The 19,776-nt window shown below is 42.9% G+C and overlaps 1 protein-coding gene across 11 annotated transcripts; it reads right to left on the reverse strand.

The window, feature by feature from the left end:
• Nucleotides 1-245: 245 nt before the first annotated feature.
• Nucleotides 246-16,027, reverse strand: zmynd8 (zinc finger, MYND-type containing 8). Of its 11 annotated transcripts, none has more exons than XM_030092594.1 (21): nucleotides 15,942-16,027; nucleotides 10,397-10,470; nucleotides 10,109-10,260; nucleotides 7,484-7,627; nucleotides 7,127-7,240; nucleotides 6,638-6,703; nucleotides 6,339-6,431; nucleotides 6,172-6,259; nucleotides 5,946-6,001; nucleotides 5,765-5,842; nucleotides 5,545-5,660; nucleotides 4,496-4,995; nucleotides 3,953-4,054; nucleotides 3,665-3,820; nucleotides 2,742-3,275; nucleotides 2,155-2,658; nucleotides 1,766-1,956; nucleotides 1,601-1,681; nucleotides 1,420-1,522; nucleotides 1,104-1,343; nucleotides 246-954 (listed from the first exon to the last, which is right to left on the reverse strand). In XM_030092594.1, the coding sequence occupies exons 1-21, from the start codon at nucleotides 15,953-15,955 to the stop codon at nucleotides 779-781; spliced, it is 3,582 nt and encodes a 1,193-aa protein (XP_029948454.1). In that variant the 5' UTR covers nucleotides 15,956-16,027; the 3' UTR covers nucleotides 246-778. The 11 variants fall into 11 exon arrangements, with proteins under 11 accessions (XP_029948454.1, XP_029948448.1, XP_029948449.1 ...); XM_030092588.1 differs by having other exon boundaries at nucleotides 2,754-3,275; nucleotides 7,484-7,705; XM_030092589.1 differs by having other exon boundaries at nucleotides 1,420-1,498; nucleotides 7,484-7,705.
• Between the last annotated feature and the right edge of the window lie 3,749 nt (nucleotides 16,028-19,776).

A 19,776-nucleotide genomic window follows, 5' to 3' on the forward strand; every position in this document is an offset into this window, starting at 1 on the left:
CCGGCCAGTTTTTTAACCCATGACATCTCACTGTGACCATCAAACCAAGACACACAATATTCTGATAAACTTTGAGACAACTAAATAATGACAGTGCCAAGACTTTGCATTTTACCGTTTGCAGCAAAACAATAATTTATGACGGTGTTATCTATAATCTGTGTATTTCGAGTAGTCAAGATCTCTGTCACTCAACTTGAAGTTGTGGGTACCTGTAGGTCCCAGTGTAATCATAGCACAGCTTGTTTTAAATGTGTGTATTTGTTATTGTCTTTGCAGTATACAACCAGCAACACCAGAATTACAAATAAATTAACACAACATACAAAAGAGTAATATACAGACATTTCTGTCAGATTTCCTCTGAGCTACATCAGAGATGGTCCATAAACATCGGTTACATTTCTCCCGTCGTAAACTGTTGTCTATTACACCATTTATGTATTGTCATACTGTAGCATGCTTTTAAGATCGTTATACTAACAGCTCTCTGTACAGATCAGTAAAGTGTGTGAATATGCTAAATGGATTTTAACTGCCCTCTATATGTGTTTAGTGTTACCTATCAGTTTTATTTTGTTTTTTTTCATCCCACTGTGCACTGCAGGGTGTGTGAGCTCAGAAAAACAAATAAAAATAAATAAAAAGAGCATTTCGATTATCAATTTGTAGCAATCTTCTGAACCAAACAATTTACATACACACATTCCACTATAATAGCATAGTGGGGGGAAAAAAACAACATATACATTTACATTTTCAAGTATGGTGATGTTGGTTACGACAAAGTCACAGCAACACTGTCAGTGCTCTTCTCCACTTCACAGTCTTTGTCTGGTGGTGCTGAGGCTGGCGGGTCTCTGAGAGAGTTTGGGCCACTGCTAGTCTGACCTAAACCTTTGTTTGGGAGGTCTGCTGTTGGTTCAGTCTCTGGTTCTTGCTGTGGGGCTGTGGCTACAGACAGAACAAAGAAAAATACTTCAAATTTATGAAACTGTCATAAGTAATGTTGATGGTGATTAAACATCACTGGCGACGTCCAGACCGGGTAGAAAGACAGGAGTTTTTGAGCTTTATCAGCAGCATGATATTAACAGTGTTACCTGATTGCGTGCAGGACTTCATGTGCTCAGGCCAGTGGGCTTGCTGACATGGGTAATCGCAGTAGCTCGTGTTCCAGCAGCAGTAGAAGATGGCCTCCTTTCTGCAGTTGGCACACCACTGTTTCTTCTTCGTCTCATCCACAGCCTGCTGCTTCTCCACCTCCATCTGCTTCTTCACCTCAGACACCAGCCTCTCCCTCTCCTGCTCCAGACTCTGCCTCATCTCCGCCATCGTCAGCTCTAGTTTGAAGAAAACACGTACAACTCGTCACTCAAGAAGATTGCTGATTAATCTCTTGGCTGACGAATTTCTCACCAAGATTGTGCTTCATTTCTGACAACTCCTGTTGATGTAGCCACTGCAGTTTTTCTATTTCGATCCTCAGACGTCGTATCTGTGAGGAAAGCACATGGGAAGGCTAGAATAAGAAAATAAATATAAGAAACGCTGATGCGAACAGAATGCAGCCACTAAAGTAGCAAGTGTGAACTCCTACCTCCGCTATTGTATTCCCGGAAGTGCTCTTTGAAAGGTCATTGTAGATTTCAGTCATCGTACCTTTGATCGCATCCATTATCTAAACGAGAGAGGACCACGTATCATGCCATTTTAAAAAAAAGTTATTTAAAAAACAATCAAATGGAACGGTGAAATGACTGACTTTGCTTGTGTACTTGGCGATGTCTGCAGCTACGTCTGCTGAGGCGGTGGGGATGTACAGGTCTGTGGCTCCCGGCGAAGTCGAGGCAGAGGTGCCTAAACTGGACGCGGCCATGATGGCAACGGGACTGCTGGACACCAGGGTGACCGCGGACGTGGTGGTGCTGAGTGGAGCGTCTTTCTGCTGAACAGCTGGGCGACAGGAAGAGAAGCAATATATTACAGTAAGATATTAAGAGCAATATAAGCATATTGTGTACTTTTAAAGTAAAAAAAAAAAGTTGTTTTTTTCAATTAACTCATCGTGCCATATAAGTGGAACATGGATACAGGCTCGTACACTGTTTGATGTTAATTCTTTGAAAATGCATTCACAGCCGTGTTGTTCACCTTTGACAGCTTGTCTGGTCTGATAGCGTGTGCTCTGTGCAGACGAAGAGGCGGCTCCTGCAGAACCATTTCCCGCTGCTTGCGTTTGACTCGACGCCTGAGCCTGGCCTTGCCTCGGAGACGCAGGCTGCGCCGCCGCCGCCGCCGCCGCAGGCTGCTGATTCTGCTGCTGCCGCTGCACCTTCTGCATGTGCCATTTCTGAGACGAGGTCTGGAACTTGGTGCTGGGATTCCAAACCACAGCCCTCTGCACAACTGGCACAGTTTCTCTGGGCAGCAGGGGGCGCTGTTTTTTCAAAGCTGGAGTGGTGGAGGCGGACGAGGAAGGAGGCGGGGTTGCAGTGGCGCTGGACACGGATGTGAGGCTGATGGTGGCCGGAGAGGGGGCGGTGAAGGACACCATGGTGACAGGAATGGCCACAGTGGACTGTGTGGACACACTGGAGGGCGTGGAGGGGGCTGTGCTGGTTTGAGATGGGAGTGCTGACGTGGTCTGGGTTTTACCTGCAGGGGGAAAAAAAAAAACACAGTTCAAATGTGAGAGATGAAAACTGAAAGCTCAGTGGATCGAACCTTTAATGTCTCACCTTCAGGCTTACCAGCAGCTGACTCTTTAGCTGTGGCGCTGTCTTTTCTGCTCCTTTTCCTGTCCTTGCCACCCTGGTCCTCTCCGAGGTCGATCACCAGCTCCCTCTCTGAATCAGAGTCCTCCACCGGCACAGTTTGCTTTGTCTCCTGTTTGATGTGGCACTTCTCCTTTGATGCAGGTGATTCTGGTGGTGCTTTGGTCTTCTCTGGGATTTCTTTCTCTGAATCGCTGTTTAATTTCTCCTTGGTTGGAGACTCGGACACAGTTGCACCAGTGTTGCTTGCTGCAGACTCGGCTGATGAAAGAAAATCAGCTTTGGCCTCCCCGTCTGGGCCCAGGCCCGGCTGGCCTTTGACCTTACTTTTCTGCGGTTCTTTCTGGGCCTCTTCACTGGCCACAGCGTCTTGGCCGTCCTTCGTCTTCTGTTCGTCGTCGCTGGCGTACTCACTGTCACTGGAGTCAGATTTATCAGAGTCCTCTGAGTCACTGTGCTCCACACCTTTATACACATCCACAGAGATGTCGTCGATACCTGCAACACAGACAGCGGCGATTTCAAACATCTTCAAAAAAAACATACACTGTGCGCCTCATTCAACAACTTTTTGAAAATAGCTTGATGTCCATCTCTTCTTCCATCTTCAATACCCACTTTATCCAAGTTAGGGCCGAAAACTTTCTTAAGTAAAGGGTTCGACACTCGATACAGAGGCCCAATACACAGACGCACAAAGACTCAAACCTCGAACTAACAAGCATGCCTCTGAATGCACATTCACAACTGGCAAGCTGGACACAAACAAGTTCCAGTTTGGAAATAAACCACAGTCACATCACTGTGAGTGGAGATCTTAGCACCCACACACTCGTGCCACCCGATGACTGAATGTCAGTCAGAAAGAAGTCAGCGTGTGTCCCCACCCAGCTGTGCCTTGCAGCTCTCAATGGTTTTATCCAAGTTCAGCTGGAAGCGGCTCTTGATCTGTCTTTTCGGGGAAGTGAGTACTGGTGTGGCTCCTTGTTTCTGCTGAACCGTTTCACTGAGCTCCTTCAGGTCCATTTCTGCTTTACTCCGATCTGAGAAGACACAGATAACTCCATCAATGTTCATATAAGTCGATTGTAGATTTCACTAAAGGTCTGGTTTACATCTCAACACATACAAGCAGATATTTATGTTTATTATTCAAACGATGCGAAAAAATTCACCCAGATTCAGGTTCAAAATGCTTCCTGTCTGTGGAGTTTTCTCCTGCTTTGGGATGCCGGGACCTTGGGAGTGGAATGTTTTAGGGCTGTCCAGGGAGCTGCCTGCAGAACCAGGTTTAAAAAAAAAAAAAAAGCAGGATGTTACAAGGAGCACAATAGCCTACAATGGATCCATTTTTAACCTTTTTCTGTTCTGTTATTATCACACACCCTGTCTTGAAATATTCCCAAACACAGAACATTGACTGAACAATTACTCAGTGAAAACAGAACTTTCACTGGTTTTACTACTTGGCAGGAATGTGTTATTATATTAGAGACTCTCCACTGTCTATTTGTTGTTGTTGTTTATTGAGATTAGACCCTGAAAGCCCACTTCGAGTAGACAGAATGACTAACCCGGACAGATTCAGCATTTCCCAGTTGATTTAGTTTTAATCAGGCTCCATTTATTTTCTTCATGTTGGAGATACTCTAACTACTGTCAGATGACCCTGACTCTTAAATGCATCAGTGAAACAGGCGGATTGAAGCGCTGCGTACCTGTGCAGTCCATGGACTCCTCTCCAGCACTGTACTGGCTGTTTGCTGCTTTTGTCTGGGACTTGTCTGCCGTTTCCTGTTCCCCATCCGAACCTGTGTGGGCGGAGGAGTTGGTGCTCATGGGCGAGCGGGGCATGTCACCGAGAGGGGCCCGCCGCCCGGCGGCGCTCCCACCCACCCCGGTCCCAGACAGCACGGCCCTGGTCAAGGGGATCTTGGGCGACGCCGTCATGTCAAAGCTCAGTTTGATCTTGTCCTGCTTGTCGGATTTGATGGGCGTAGATGAAGGGTTGGAGGGATCCAGCAGCATCTGGTAGTTATTGTCGGGAGTGTACGGTGTCCTGAAGGGGGCGTAATTAAACACCCCAAACTTCTTCCTCATGTTTTCCACATAGACTTCCATTTCTTGCATTGCGCTGTTGAAGATACTCTTGGTTTTCTTCACAGAGAATGGAATCTCTTTAGACATGAGGTAGCAGTTGTTTAAAGGAACCCAAGCCCTGAAAGATACAGATTAACAATTTGTCAATCAATCAAACAACCAATCATGTCTGTAATATAGCTTTAAATCACAAGCTGCAGTTACATGGATCATAAAAAATCTGATTAGATGCTGATCCAACCAAAACAACAGCATGTAAAAGTCTCTGTAAAGAGCACACCAGACTGGAGCTTTGTGTGCATCTCTGGTACATAACATAACCCCACACAGCTCCATGCATGGTGTTGTCTTAAAGAACGGCTGTGCCAATGCAGGAGACACAAACAAGAAAAGCGCTCTATCCTCATGTCTTCCTGACTATACTGTGAACAAAGGGAATTTATTTTTTTTGTGTTTAAATGTTGCAAAAGAAACACAAAAGCTTGATTATTCCACTGAACACATCCGCCACCAACAATGGCTTCCAAGGACGATGTTTCTGGTGACCATGCGCACTGATCTGATCACTTTATTCAGTGTTCATGTAACATTCTGATCTCTCAATCTGAAAGAATGTAATCAGATTGACAAAAAAACGTCACCACGTAAGATGCAAAAAGGCAGATACCTGTCATGCTGACCAAAGAACCGAGCATCCACCTGTCCATCTTTGTCCCGCAGAGCTTTAGCAGGCCAGAATGGAAATCCCTTAAGTTTGGCCCACACTAGTGGGTGTGGATTACTCTGTGGAGATACGGTCGTAATCTCATCAACTATATTCAAAAAAAGCAAAAATAATCTGATTCGATCATCTCTCCAGAAAAAGACGGATAACTCAGGAAGCTTACACAAGGCTCACAGAACCAGTTGTCTCTCTTTTGGCAAGCAGAGAGGTAACACTCGGGACAAACTTCAATCTCATTCATCTGCAAAGCAAAGCAAGACGAATCAAACAACGTGGACAATGCATTTTGACTTCAGAGTGTTAAGTGTCAGTTACACCAGAACTTCAAATATTGTCACACTGACCTCATGTTCACAGATTTTCACAATCACTTTAGCTGTAGCTGTGAGTTTGTGGTTGCCTGAAATGTGAGCACACAGTTATATTAGACAGTTTATATCATCATTCTGTTTGTTACGTTTCGATTAGACAAAATTTTGCACTTTTGCTAATTTTCCTAAAATGTATTTCTAGTAATATTACTAGAAACGTGCTACTTGTTAATCATAAACCAACCGTCATGCAACTCACCTCCATTGTATATGATACAGTTGTGCAAAATCCATTTTGCATCTGCTAAAAATGCCTCAGTGCATCCATACATTTTCTTTTTAATATTCTGTGGAAAAAGAAGAACGCACATTATTGTAGCTATTTATTTTTCACATCCTTTAAGTATCAAAGTGACGACTTTCTACCTTCTCAAGTGTGCAAAGGTCCATAGGGTGAAAAATGTACTCAGCATAATCTGGATGCTGTTCCAGAGACACAGGTTTCTGGAAGGGTTCAGTCTAAAAAAAAAAAAAAAAAATGAACAGAAAATGCATGTAAACAAACATAGACTGCGCTGTGTGAACACCACCGCCCCCTGAACCGCACACCAACATGCTACCACCATGCTACTACTGAAAGCTCTAGAAGCCGCTTCAAACAAAAGGAGGAAAACCAGTGGAGGAAGAAATCATGACGGGGTCTTGTTAGTGGTGTAATTGATTACCCAATTAAAAGTCTTTCTCTGCGTGGAAGCTGCATGGGGGGGGCGAGATGACAAGCGGGGATGGTCCTGAAAGAGAGCGAGAGGGGCAGCTGTATCCTCACCACCAGCTAAGCACGTTTGCCTTCACGGCTTCCAGCCTCAGTCGGGCCATTTTAATGCAATGAGTGCCGTAGATTTGTTAATTATTAGACGTTATTTAACATGCAGATCATTATTATATCATGCTGGGCTGATGCGTTAATATTTAGTGCTTTAAGGAGATGAAGTCCACATCTAGCACGACCGACAGGAGTACAAGGTCTTCAGGCTGCATAAGCAAGAATCAGGACTGGCCTACGAGGAACTCATGCCGATATTTAAGTGATGTACATTGAAAGGAACCTCCGAATAAGAAGAAACAAGCTGGTTTTCACAGCGTACATGTGCTCGAACACAGCGTTTATCAGTTTGGTACATTCCTCACGCTGACAGAGGTCACTGGATACTTACGCCTGGTTGTTTCATCTTCTGCAGGGCAAACTTTAGTAGGTAAGACAGCTGGTCTATAGTTAGCATCATCATGGCTTTGCTCTGAGTCTCTATACACTCGGCAACCGTAATTTTCTACAAGACATCAGAAGGAGATGAACACTTTGTTTACATCCCGGCATTGCACACAACACACCAATGTTTTTTAACATGCGTGTAGCATTTACGTCCATACTTACTGTCCGGCCCTACACAGCTAAAATATATATATATATATATATATATATATATATATATATATATATATATATGACCATAGCTTTTTGACTACATTTATCTCACGATACGAGTATACTATTCAGATTCCTAGGCGAGTACCTCACACTCCGGACAGAACCAGTCGCCCTCGGGCTCGGCTGGTAGTTTGAGACACTTGGCGTGGTACACCCTGGGGCAGAGCTCACAGCAGAGCACCTGGCCCTCGCGGTGGCACAGCCAGCAGTAGAAGTCATTCCTGCCGTCCTGCGGTACAACATCAACAGGGTCTGTGGTGAGTGCTGGCTGCTTCACATAGTAAAAGGGACCATGTCTTAGTTCTGACTGGAATGCAGGCAAAAGAAACACAAAGTTGGGGAAGGTCAAAATTAGAGATTAGAGAAGCCAGGCAGGCATGCAAAGCATCAACAATAGGCACACATTTACTGTTCCAAAGCACAGGCTGCCCTGAGCGAACCCTGCTACGGAATTAGCTTTATTCATCAGCAGGATTCTTTTAAAACATCTGAAAGAAATCACAGAAACAAACAACACATCTCAGTATGTACCCTCCCGAGCCATCTAACTTATTCAGTGCTGTACTTTTACAGCACAGCCATCGTCAGTGTGCGGGAGGGTGAACAGTGTGAACAGCTTGGATTAATCAGGACAGTATTCCTCCTAATAAAGGTCAACATAATATGCTAAGTGATTTACGCTGCCTTTAATTTACCGGCTGTGTATTTGTGAATACTTTTAGAAAAAGTCAAGCAAAGCATGAGCACATAAAATGCAATCAAAAGTGTCGTTCAGGATTAATCACAATTAGATTCTGATTGCAGAAAGTTTCATCAAAATATTGGTAACCATGAAAACATTATGTGCAATTTTTGTCGAAGAGAAAAAGATTTTTATAGTCTCAGTACTTGCACTGAGCATTAAGCAAAAAAAAAAGCTCATTGCAAAGTAATCTGATTACGACATTGTATGAGACTCAGTATGAGAGCTTAAAGTGAAGAACAGCAAAAACAGTCAACAATCAGTTCTGTCTAATGACTTCAATAGTTACAACTCAAATAAAGCAGTTGGCAGAGCAAAAATCACACAGTAGCTATCGCAACCTCTCAACCTTGATGAAATCAACAGTCACTTGCACAACAGACAGATGAGACAGTGGGTTTCAAAGTGCAGATATTTCTGCTGCATGAACACTTGATCTGTTGTGGACCGGGAGTGTTTCTGAGGAGCCTCACACTCCTATAGAGATTAGTATCTCAACTAAGGGTGAGACTATCGTGAGTTTGAGAAATTAGCTTGTTCTCCTTGCGCATTGGGTAGACTTTCTCAATAAAAGTGTTTGAGGTGATTTGGTGTGAATAGGTGAAAATCTCCAGTCAGCTGGGATTGAAGCTGCAACTTTAAATTGTCCCCTGAGCAAAGGGATGGTCAAAGTAGAAAAAAATAGCACTACCTTGAAGGGTTTACTTAGTTATGTATAATAGAAATATATCTCTTGTTAAAAAGCAACATTACATTGTTTTATTCTGTTTCAAAGCTGCAGTAATAAAAAGCCCAGCCACTTTTCTGTGGGTGTCCTGGAGCAGCTAAACTAAAGTTGTTTTTTCAGATCATAGAAGTGTTTTCATTGTCTAAATAGTGCAGTTCTGACCAAAGTTATCTCTGCATATTAAATTTTTAGCTTGTATTCAGAAAGAGTCAGCTCTTCAGCAGCTTCGCTGGACATGTCCACAGTGTTGTCTGATTTGGGATGTTGTGATAAACTGGAATGTTTCAACCCTTTTTTTTTTAATTCCAATGAAACATATTATCAGTGAGGAAGCCTGATGCCAACCAAAAGCAATATATTAAAGCAGCTTGAACATTAAAATCTAAATAAAGTAGCTGACGTTATTTTCAAAGAATGCAAAAGCAGAACTATAAATACAACTCAACTCAAAACATAAAGAGTCAGAGGAGCAGCAATCAAAGTCAGCAGCACTAGAGTAAGATTTTAAAGGAGTCGTATGTATTTCCACTTTCATAGTTTTGTTCCAGTTTGATCCAGTGAAGCTGCTAAGCGGCTAACAACTGTGACTGTGGTTACTGGACAGCTTCCAGCCGGAGACGTGTTTAAACTGTGTGGGACGTGGAACAGGGCGTTCCTGCGAGCGAGCGCTCGTGCTCCATGAATAAACACAGGCCTTGAAATATTGACTGAACACGACCACGAGCAACTGCTTCGTCTCCACTGCGAAAGATGCTCATGGCATCAAAAGCACCGACGACGGTGTGTAAAACACACCTCTACTGGAAAAGAGTATGAGCTGCGTCAGCGCCTACAGGAAGGTAACAGGTCCTGCAACGTACTGTGTGACTCTGTCACCTTTAAAGGGCTGAATGTGCACCATAAAGTTGCACTAATGTGTAACTTTATTCAGAATAGATTTTTTTTTTTTTTTTTTATGGAAATAGTGCTTCAAGTATTGTGTGTTGAACTATATGTTATGAATGAGTGGCTGGAGAAGTGATAAGTCGATTTCTCTGTTTGCGAGTAGTTTTTGAATGATCAACATATAGAAGTTATGGTTATGAGACACACACTCAGGAATATAAGAGTTAAATCTTTCATAACACAGTGGGATTTCTGCAATTTCACAATCAATATTTTACTGAGGTGTTAACGGTGTCTGACTGATCACAGCTTTAATCAAGGTTTGAGCTGAATCAGGTCTGTGGTTTTCTTGGTACCTGATCTTTGCTGCCGCTCACAGCACCTGGCTTTTTCTTCTTCTTCACCGGGCAGGGTGAGGTTTCAGTCGAGGAGTGGCCGTTGGATGAGTGAGAAGGACTGGGCATCTTTCTCTTCGGGGCCATCCGCTCCGTTGACCCCGTGTCTGAAACTACAGAAAACAACCAGAGTCTTTGAACACGTGAAGCCAGTAAACACAATCACAGCAATCCACCAAAACAGAGCCCAGATCTGAAGAACCTGCCGAAACAAGACGCTTCGCCACCTGATTCCTAACTTCTTCTTACCTTTGGATCGTGTTGAAATCTCCATTTGTTCTGTTCCTGTCTGCGTTTCTGTGTTACCCTCCTCCTCCACCACGCTGAAACACAAAGGAATAGAGACAGTGCTTCATCTGAAGGTCGAGCATGTTTAATCTTTAGAAAGTCATGAAAAAGGTTGCCATTTAAACCACACCATAGTGAATAAAATTAGTCTCAGGTGATGTAACAGCATAAGCAGCCATTATTTTTTACCCCAAAATCAAGGAAAGCCAGTTCATTCTTACTTGTGACTTCCACTTAAACACTTCGTTTGCAGTCTGTAGATCATCAGACTGACAGTGTTAGGACTGTAATACAGTGCAGCAGGCGTTTGTTATATAATAGTCCAACCTACTTCTTCAACACATTCCTCTTATCCTGCTACAATGAAGTTACTGAAAACAAGAACATTTAACGCTGCCAACAGGCGCTCTTTCACACTCATTTCAGCCTGGTTACAGCTGGGAAACAAGTTTGTCACAAATTCAGATTCGAACCATTTTAAATGTCTTTAAACCAGTATCTATTGAAAGTTAGGGTGAAAATATAAGTTTCTCCAGGCTTGACTTGGAGCTTGTCTTCATCAACAGCCTTAACAATTTGTATTTTAAGTTCATTTGAATTGAGTTGGTAAAATACTGAATAAATAGAACAGAAATACTTCTTTTTTTGTCATTCTTACTAGCAAGACTAATTACACTCGAAACTGGCTCAATATCCATCAATCTGACAGTGGCTGAGGGCCACGATGTTGTTCCTAAAACTTGAGGAAATTAAATATACTGTCAGAAGGTATACCCAACAGGTTTCTCCACACGTGGCATCCATTTATTTCTCATTTTGAAGGCTTTTGTGTACTTCCCCATTGAAGGTGTGCCTGCTCCTGGACTTCATAATATACAAATTGCCTTTTTTTTTTGATGATGTAGTGATTCTACTGAGCCCAATATGGAAATGGGAAGTAGAATTGTTGTTTATACTATTAAAATATGTGAATTTAATCTCCAGAAAAGAAGAAATACTTTTATTCAGTATTTACCTGTTTAAATGAACTTAAAAACACAAATTATTATGAACTTTGATGAACATGAGCACCCAAATCAAGCCTAGAAAACAAACACTTTCACAGTAATTCAGTAATTTCCAGTAAATAGAAAACTGTACTGGTAGTTTGTCCAAATAAGCAAAAAGCAGTGTTTGACCTGTTTTGTTGTTCAGCGAATAGTTTCATTACATCAACAAAGACCAAAACAAAAGAGAAAAAAATAAACTACATGCAAATAATACAAGGTTACAAATCAGCTCTTAAAAAAACATTTTTTTTGCCCTTTTTCAGACTTTGTCAACCAGGAAATATGACAATGATATCAGGCAAGTAAACGCTGACAACCTAAAGACAACACGCACATCTTTGACAAGTAAAGAAAAGAAAGAATAATAAAATGAAGCGACGCTGGCGCAACAGCAGCTCAATGTGGAGAGTCATTCTCCAAATATAAAAAGCAGACGTCTTTCTCCACCGGCCTGCTGGTCTAAAAATAGTCAACATGAAAACACACAACAGTTCATTCTGCAATTTCTCAACCTTGTGAAGCCAAACAAGACAAACAGATCAGAGAGAGTCTCACGACTGAACCTACGATATTACTAACAAGCCCACAGCAGATCTCACGGCGTTGCACCATCACAGCTGGCTGAAGGGGGAAATCTGTGTGCACTGAACCAACTCGTATGCAAAATCCGCCCAACAGGTTTCTACAAGTACCAGTCCAACATGATTCACCTTGGTTTTCAGGCGTCCCGTCGTCGATCCTGTTGTTGCTGTTAACATTTTCTCTGAAGCCACGGCAGACGCCGTGGCCTCAGCGCTCAGAGGGCTTCACAGCTTTGACCATTTTCCCTCCCTCACACTTTGAGGAACGCTGCACACCAGCGTGCTGCTTCTAATCACTGAAAACTAAAATACTGCTTCCTTTTCAATTTTCCTGCTTCCCCAAACCCTCCCCAACACCTTCCATCCTCCTCTGTCACAACAGAGCGGTGAGATGACACAGACGGAAACACGGCACATCTGCAGACGAAATCAGGGGGGAGAACAGTAAAATGGCTTTGCTGGCTGCCTCGTCTAACCTGTCAAAGACAAACCTCAGACAGTTTACCAGAGCAACATGCTGCCCTGTTCAGGCCAGGAAAACACGGCAACGTGACACAGAGAGAAGGACAGACACGGGGACACGGGCAAAATCAATGACAAAAAACACATCTTTCAATCACAGAACATCCAATCCAGACTGCTGTAACCTGCTGATACATCCCTCTCCACACCCACCACTGCCATAACAATCATGCCTCGATGTAGGAAATCAACAGCATACCTTACTCACACACAGATTCTTCAGCCTACTCTTTAATCTCTATCAATTATTGAGGACGTTGGGGGATGAGGGAAAAAAGATGGGTCCAGGTTTCCCAGAAGGCCTTCTCTCCCTGCTGCTCTCTCCTGCAATTGTCAATCTTTAACCTCGGCTGCGAGCTGCCGATTGGTTCGGGCACCACACGGAGGTGCCTGATTGGGTGCTGAGCTCGGTGTGCCACACAGGCTCTCTTCTCCCCGCTCTCCTCAACCACAGTGCTGCAATGCAGAGAGGACTGCTTCCTCGCTCTAACTGAAAGTCTCCTGAAAACCAGGTCCCCCGTTCCCATAAAACCCCGGGCGGACGCACGCCGGCCGTGCACCTTTTATCAGACGTGGAAGATGCAGCCCTTCATGCTTGACAGGGAGAGGATCACGTTCCCTCTCTCGCTCTGCACTCAGCTCTGTGTATGTGTATGGCGTCCATTTTGAAGACTCTCTCTCTTTCTCTCTCTCTTGCTCACTCTCTCTCTCCTTCTCTCTCTCTCTCTCTCTCTCTCTCTCTCTCTCTCTCTGTGCGCACTGCACACAGCACGTACGCACGGCACCAGTCAAATCTGTTGTACAGGACCACATGCAGCTTATTATGTGGCCCAGCATGCTGATACGCAGCCCCGGCCCCAACAGTGGACACAAAGATGAGGCTGGAAACGACACCGGCCTCCCAAACAGCACCAAAAGCACCACTGGCTCCTCGTCGTGCTCCACTTCCTCTGCTATACATGGCAAGACACGAGGCGTTCGATAGAATCAGACTCTCAGATCAAAGGTAACTCTAGTTTTAGTGATTAAATCAATGAAATTATTTTCAGCAATCTACACTGAAGCACGAAATTCATCTATGTACCTATTTTTAAACCCAGCCTGCGTCATAAAATATTAAAAGCTACTAAAGTCCAGCAGGTTTAAGATAATTACATCAGATATATTTTGTTCCTCGGCTCCTTCTGTTTCACAACACTCTATTAAGTCATGTCTACTTGAGCTTAACTTTCGTGGTGGGAATTTTCAAGACTCTACTTCGGTTCACAGCTCAATCACTCATTTAAAATAGTTAATGGACTGCCATTTTTCCAATTTAGCAGTCTCAATTGGTCAACTGGTGACTTTCACCAACAAACGACAATACCAATGGATGCGATGCAAGGAGTCAATGTGCTGTTGAGGAACACTCATATGGACATATGTTGGTGTTTCCATGGAAGGACAACTGGAAAAACTGAAACTCATCCACGCTAACTAAGCCAAAGTCCTCCTCCAAATGAACTTTCTCATGCAAAAAGATAGAAGGAGCACTGCAGTGTGGAAATTCCAAGAGGATACCGTATGCATCTGTCTGTTGAAAAAAAGAATCACCATAGCATTTAAACACAAATCAAGAATATGGGTTAAAGAATGTCAAACATGCAAATGCAACATGAAATGTTACCAACAGCTTGCACTCCATTGAAGAGGATACGAAAATAATGATTATCGTGCACTGTTTAAGATAAATTCATGCAAAAGTCGAATTAAAATTGAGAAGAAAAGGAGTATTTTCCAGCATCTCCTGCTAAAACTGGTCGGTTTTTTTTCTGCCGTAATGTCAAATCTGAGTTTAGGGTGTTTACCTGCTGCAATGACTTCCAATATCCCGATGGAAAATTCTCAAAGCAAGGTAATTCTAAATATATACACCGCCCTGTGAAGACCTTTAAAGACACACGTCATACTGAAGAGGATGTGTGTGTGTGTGTGTGTGTGGGTGTAATGTAGATTTAAGTGTGTCTGCACCAATCCTCACTCCGTGGTGGAATGAGGGGATTAAAGGCATTACCAGGCCCCATTCACAAAGCACTGAGTGGTGGATTTGCTGTTTCAGTCAATGAAAACTGCTCCTGAACCCTGGTCAAGCAACACTGTGCGCACCACTATAGCCAGGCCGCAGCTTCCTTGGTTGTTTTTCAAACAGTCCGTCAGACATCATCCAGTAATGAATTAAAAAACATGACAACATTTACATCAAATCTCATAAAAATGTAAAATACACCGTGGATGAATTCGCAGAGAATGACAGAGACTGGCTAAATGGTATTCTTCACATGATCCATGCACACAGAAAACCAACAACACTGCATATAAACAGAAGTGGATCTAACCTGCTTTTTATCCCTCTGTGGAGGAGATGAGGTTTCTATGCAGAGCCTGTTCAGAGGAAGTCCTTCCCTTCTTCTTTCCTTCTCTCTCTCACACACATATACCCAGTGTGCTTGGAGCAGAGGGACAGAAAGGGGAAGCTCTCTAAAATGGCTGACACTCGGCAGCAGAGAACAACACTGGGAGGCAGTGCACACCGTGAGGCTGAGGCACTTTCTCCAATCCGCTAATAAATACGCTGCTGCAACACGCTTTGTTTTCAGATCGTTGGTATTTCAGAGCACTCTTGATCAGGTTAGTAGTGGATTAGGTCTTTTCGTTGCATTTTGTTTATATTCTCTGAATCAAAAAAAAGGGTAAAGCTAAACTGGATTTTAGATTAAAAAAAAAAACTGAAAAAGAAATAGGTGAGTGGATCGTCTACAGTCGTTTCCTTGTTGCCATGTCAGCCCCGCATACAATTAACAACAGTGCTCTGCTGCCTTGCTCTCATTCCAGTTTGAGGCCTAAATTAAACTTGCTGTGCTGTCAGTTTACCATCTGTTAATTCCTCTCGGGACTCCCCTCTGCTGCTCCCTGTCGCTCCCATCCCGCCCGTCTCCCTCGCCGGGCCTGTCATCTTGGCAGCACAGGCCTGGGACACACACAAACACTCACGCCTCCTATCAACTTTACGCAAGGAAGCAGGTCTTCCCAAACTGTACACTCATGAAGACACAATGACCTTGCACTTGACCTGCGACCCCCTCCCCTGTGGCACGGAGCCCCCCCCCCGCCAGTTAGCAGAGTCTGTCACTGCACTGTATCATGCTAAGGTCTCCTTCCCAGCTTCTCTCCTATGCTGTGGGTTGACAAATGCTCTTCCCCCTCCCCCTCAGCCTATCAGACAAACCTGTATTGTTACTCAGGCACGGATCAGCCACAGAGGCTGGTGCCTTATCAGCTGTGTAGCATGTGTGAAAGAATAAAGATAAGGCTTACCTGTGTGGATGCATGGCTAAAAACTCAGTGTGATATGTCAATGCTTATTAAAACATGGAGGACAGCCCTGTCAGCCCTCAGCCTGCTCAGAGCACAGCCACGGCTCTCCAGGCTGTCCAACTCCACGGTTCTGATAAAAGCCAAGCGGAGACTGGCCCCACATGCCGACAAAATGTAAGGCAGCTGCTGATTGGCCTGTGCATTTCCTGGCTGCTTGTCTTTTGTTCAGTGAAGGCAGTACTTGAAGCAAGAAGAGCTGGGACTGCATGGACATAATCCGGCTGTGCACACATCAGCTGGCAGGAAGGCTGCATGCAGTTGTTAGTTCAAAACCCTGTTCAGGAGGAGACCATCGGTACAGAAGCATGCTGTTCAACGGAATAAAAAAACAGGCCTGTGTGTTCTCACATGTCCCACAGTCTCACCCTGAATTTAAAGAGAGAGCTATCTGAATTAAAGCTGCAGTGACTAAAATGCAGTCTGTAGCTGGACCTGCAAACTGCTGATTTGATAACAAACCTTTGATTAATAACAACGTGGATCATGCCGACTACATTACAGTCATGTGATTCACTTGACTTTGGCCTTTGAACTGGAATGGCTGCACATTAGCGGCGTGCTTCCAGTTTTAAAAACTGTGACTTTCATTTTCTACCACACAGCATGACTGAACAAGACCGTCAGCGAGACAAAAATGTTTGGTAATGCAGCACTCACTCACATTACCTGACAACTAATGGAAATTGCATTTAAATGTTTTGTGTTTGCCTAAAATTGAGGCTAGCAGAAGTTTGTGGGAAGGATTTTCTTTCACATTTCACACAATCCTTAATAATTTGGAATTGTTATGTGCATGAAACATTTGTGTTTAGAGTTTATTCCATTCTTCATTAAAAATACTGTGTACTCAAATATAAAAGGAAATAACTAATATTAAACATGTTTCTTAATAATAACTCATACAAACACTATTCACAGATGAACTACAAGTAGCTCAGGTTTCCTAAACCTGCAACAAAATATAATTACTTTTTAAAAACTGTACAATACATCTATCTTATATCTCTCAAATTCTGTAGTTTCAACGTCTGTGGGTACACACTTGACTTCACTGTCCTGTACAATGAAGCTTTGTGAATTTAAAATAAGTCTAATGCCACTTGGTGATACAAACCTGAGACAGGTAACTCAGTGGACAGTAAGGGCAGAAGGTTATTAACCACTTGGCACAGTCATGCCTTCTTACTCTGTAAATTCAGAGCGTGCATGAGAGGAATGAGTGTTATGCTCATAAACTGCCGACTGTGTGGCTACTTTAATAACCAGCTTGTATTTTTTAGGTTTCTAAAGGTTCTTCCACAACGAGAAGAAGACAGCACTGGCCTCTTGTGGGGGAACTTAATCACAGCAGAGATAGTGTCATGGTATCAAGAGCAACCACATGACTAAAAACTTATTTATCTGTACAGATCTATTGTACTGTTTTTTTTTTATGTACATGTGTTGGAGGTTCTTCTATATCTGTTAATTACATATTCTGTATTCAAAATCACATCAATGGGATTTCCTCATAAAAACAAATATGAATTTTCTTTCTGTCTGCACTTTTCTGTTAAGGGTTGCCACAGCAGATCATCTTTCCCCAGTACCCTCTTTCCCCTGTTTCCTCTTCCCATTAACATTTTTCTATTCTACTTGTACCAGGATGCTCCAGCCTCAGCATCAGCAGACTCACAAACTTATCTTTATCTTGACATCAACATGTGCATCCAGCCTGGATAGGTTACCTGTCTATCACAAGGCAGAGGCAGACAATCACAACCATACACACTCACATTAACACCTGGGGGTCATTTGAGGTCACCTATTAAACTCACGTGCATATTTTTGGGCTGTCGAAGGAAACCAGAGTGTCCCAAGGAAACACAGGCTAGCAAAACTGACCCTTGATATGAATGTTTGCCCTGTGATGTATGTGTTTGTGTTTGTGTGTGTGTGTGTGTGTGTGTGTGTGTGTGTGTGTGTGTGTGTGTGTGTGTGTGTGTGTGTGTTGACACTGCTGTAAATAGCATGCTTGCTTACTTAGCTTGTTTTTCTTTTATGCTTAGTTTTAAAAGGCAGACAATAAAAAGTAACCACAAAAATGTTTAACATATGTCTAAAATATGTTTCCAGTTTTATCTAGTTATTATAATAGGTACTTTTTTGTCGTAAATCAATCATTGCCTGACGAGCGCGCCTTTAGCATTATTAAGCTAAGTGAGGAAACAACACAATCTTTACCGTTAATGTTTTAAAAACACAGTGCAACATAATGCGTTGTCCTAAAAAAGCTCTTTTTTTAGTGTTAAATGTGTTGTTCTGCGCAGTACCGTGGGGGGTCCAGACATCAAGCGGTGACCTATGACCTCCAAACCTCATTAGCCCTGCTGAGGAGACTACCTGTAATGAGCCCTTCTGTCCACCAGGTGGCGCTCCTGGTAGTCTTTCTGTGGTTCCAAGAGACTCTTCAACTTGATTCCCGAAAGGTACACTGATTTCAAAGGTGACATAAATCTTTCTAACTCAGAGTTATTGTTCATTTTTCACAAAGTCTTCATATTCATCAAAACACCCACCAAAAGGGGTTAAAGGTCATCTTTGCCCCGTGCTGGACGTGTTCCGAAATCAATCACAGGAATTCTCTGGTCAAAAACTTTTTTAAGTTTCTGAAATAACACCATTATATATTGAAACAGGCACACGTAGATGTTTGTGACATTAGCTCCTACTGTTTTTTTTTCATAGCCAAACATAAGTTCCAATCCACTGACAATGATAAGAAGGATCAAGTGATCTGAAGATGAATAAGTCTTTTCTATTTTGAATGCTCACAAGGTTTCAGTAGATTTATGGAAATAATTTCACCAGCTTGGTTTAAATCGCAGGTCATGAGAAAATTATTCTAATTCCCACCTTCTTTCTTAAACTTCATTTTTATTAAATCAAACTTAATTCAGATGAGAGTATTAATTAACAGTATTGCTACTTTCACATGCGACACTGCATTCTTTATTTTTTATTGAACTCTCCAAGGATATTAAATCTGTTAGATTGTGCATGTGATTTGATGTCATAAATCTCTGAAAATGATTATGTGCGGTGTTGCCGTGTTCTTGATTGCATCTGCTGGCTGGAATGGTGTGGGCCAGAGATTGAGATGCTCTGGGTTGTTTGCAGGTAAACCAATCTGAATACATTAATGATTATGGGGCTATCTCCTGTCCTTTCAAACTGTTATCTCCTGTCCTTTCAAAGAGAAGAAGGGGCAAGGAGGGAGGGGGATGGGATAAGTGTCTGATGGGGGAGGCCAGTTTGCCATGTTTAGTGGGGGAAGGGACACAAACAGAGGGCCACAGGGCCCCTCTTGGGGTCTTTGGGAATGCAATTGAGGCTCTGGCTCACACACAGGCAGTCCGACAAACAGCTTATAAACTCATACATGCAACAGACATGCTTCTTATTCTGTACGTCGTGTTGTGATCCATGACCATTCCTTTAGAGAAAATATTAAAACAATGTGAATTTTCTGAAATAAGAGCATTCAATGAAATTCAGCAGTAGTCATGAACTTCACTGCAAGACTGCATTAACAATCTGTGCATGCACTCAGTCACCCTTGATTTTTTTTCCAATTCGATTTCTTTTTAATAAACCTCCCGAAGGAAATGTGTTTAGAGAGGAGGGATCAAGTAAGGGGTAATTACCACTTTTAATGCTGCTTCTTGTTCACTCCTCTCACCCTTGTCCTGCTGCTCTTCCTCCATCTTTGGCCTTAGCTTGTAAAAAAATTTCA

The sequence above is a fragment of the Salarias fasciatus genome, chromosome 5 (genome assembly GCF_902148845.1).
Source record: "Salarias fasciatus chromosome 5, fSalaFa1.1, whole genome shotgun sequence".
NCBI lineage: Eukaryota > Metazoa > Chordata > Actinopteri > Blenniiformes > Blenniidae > Salarias > Salarias fasciatus.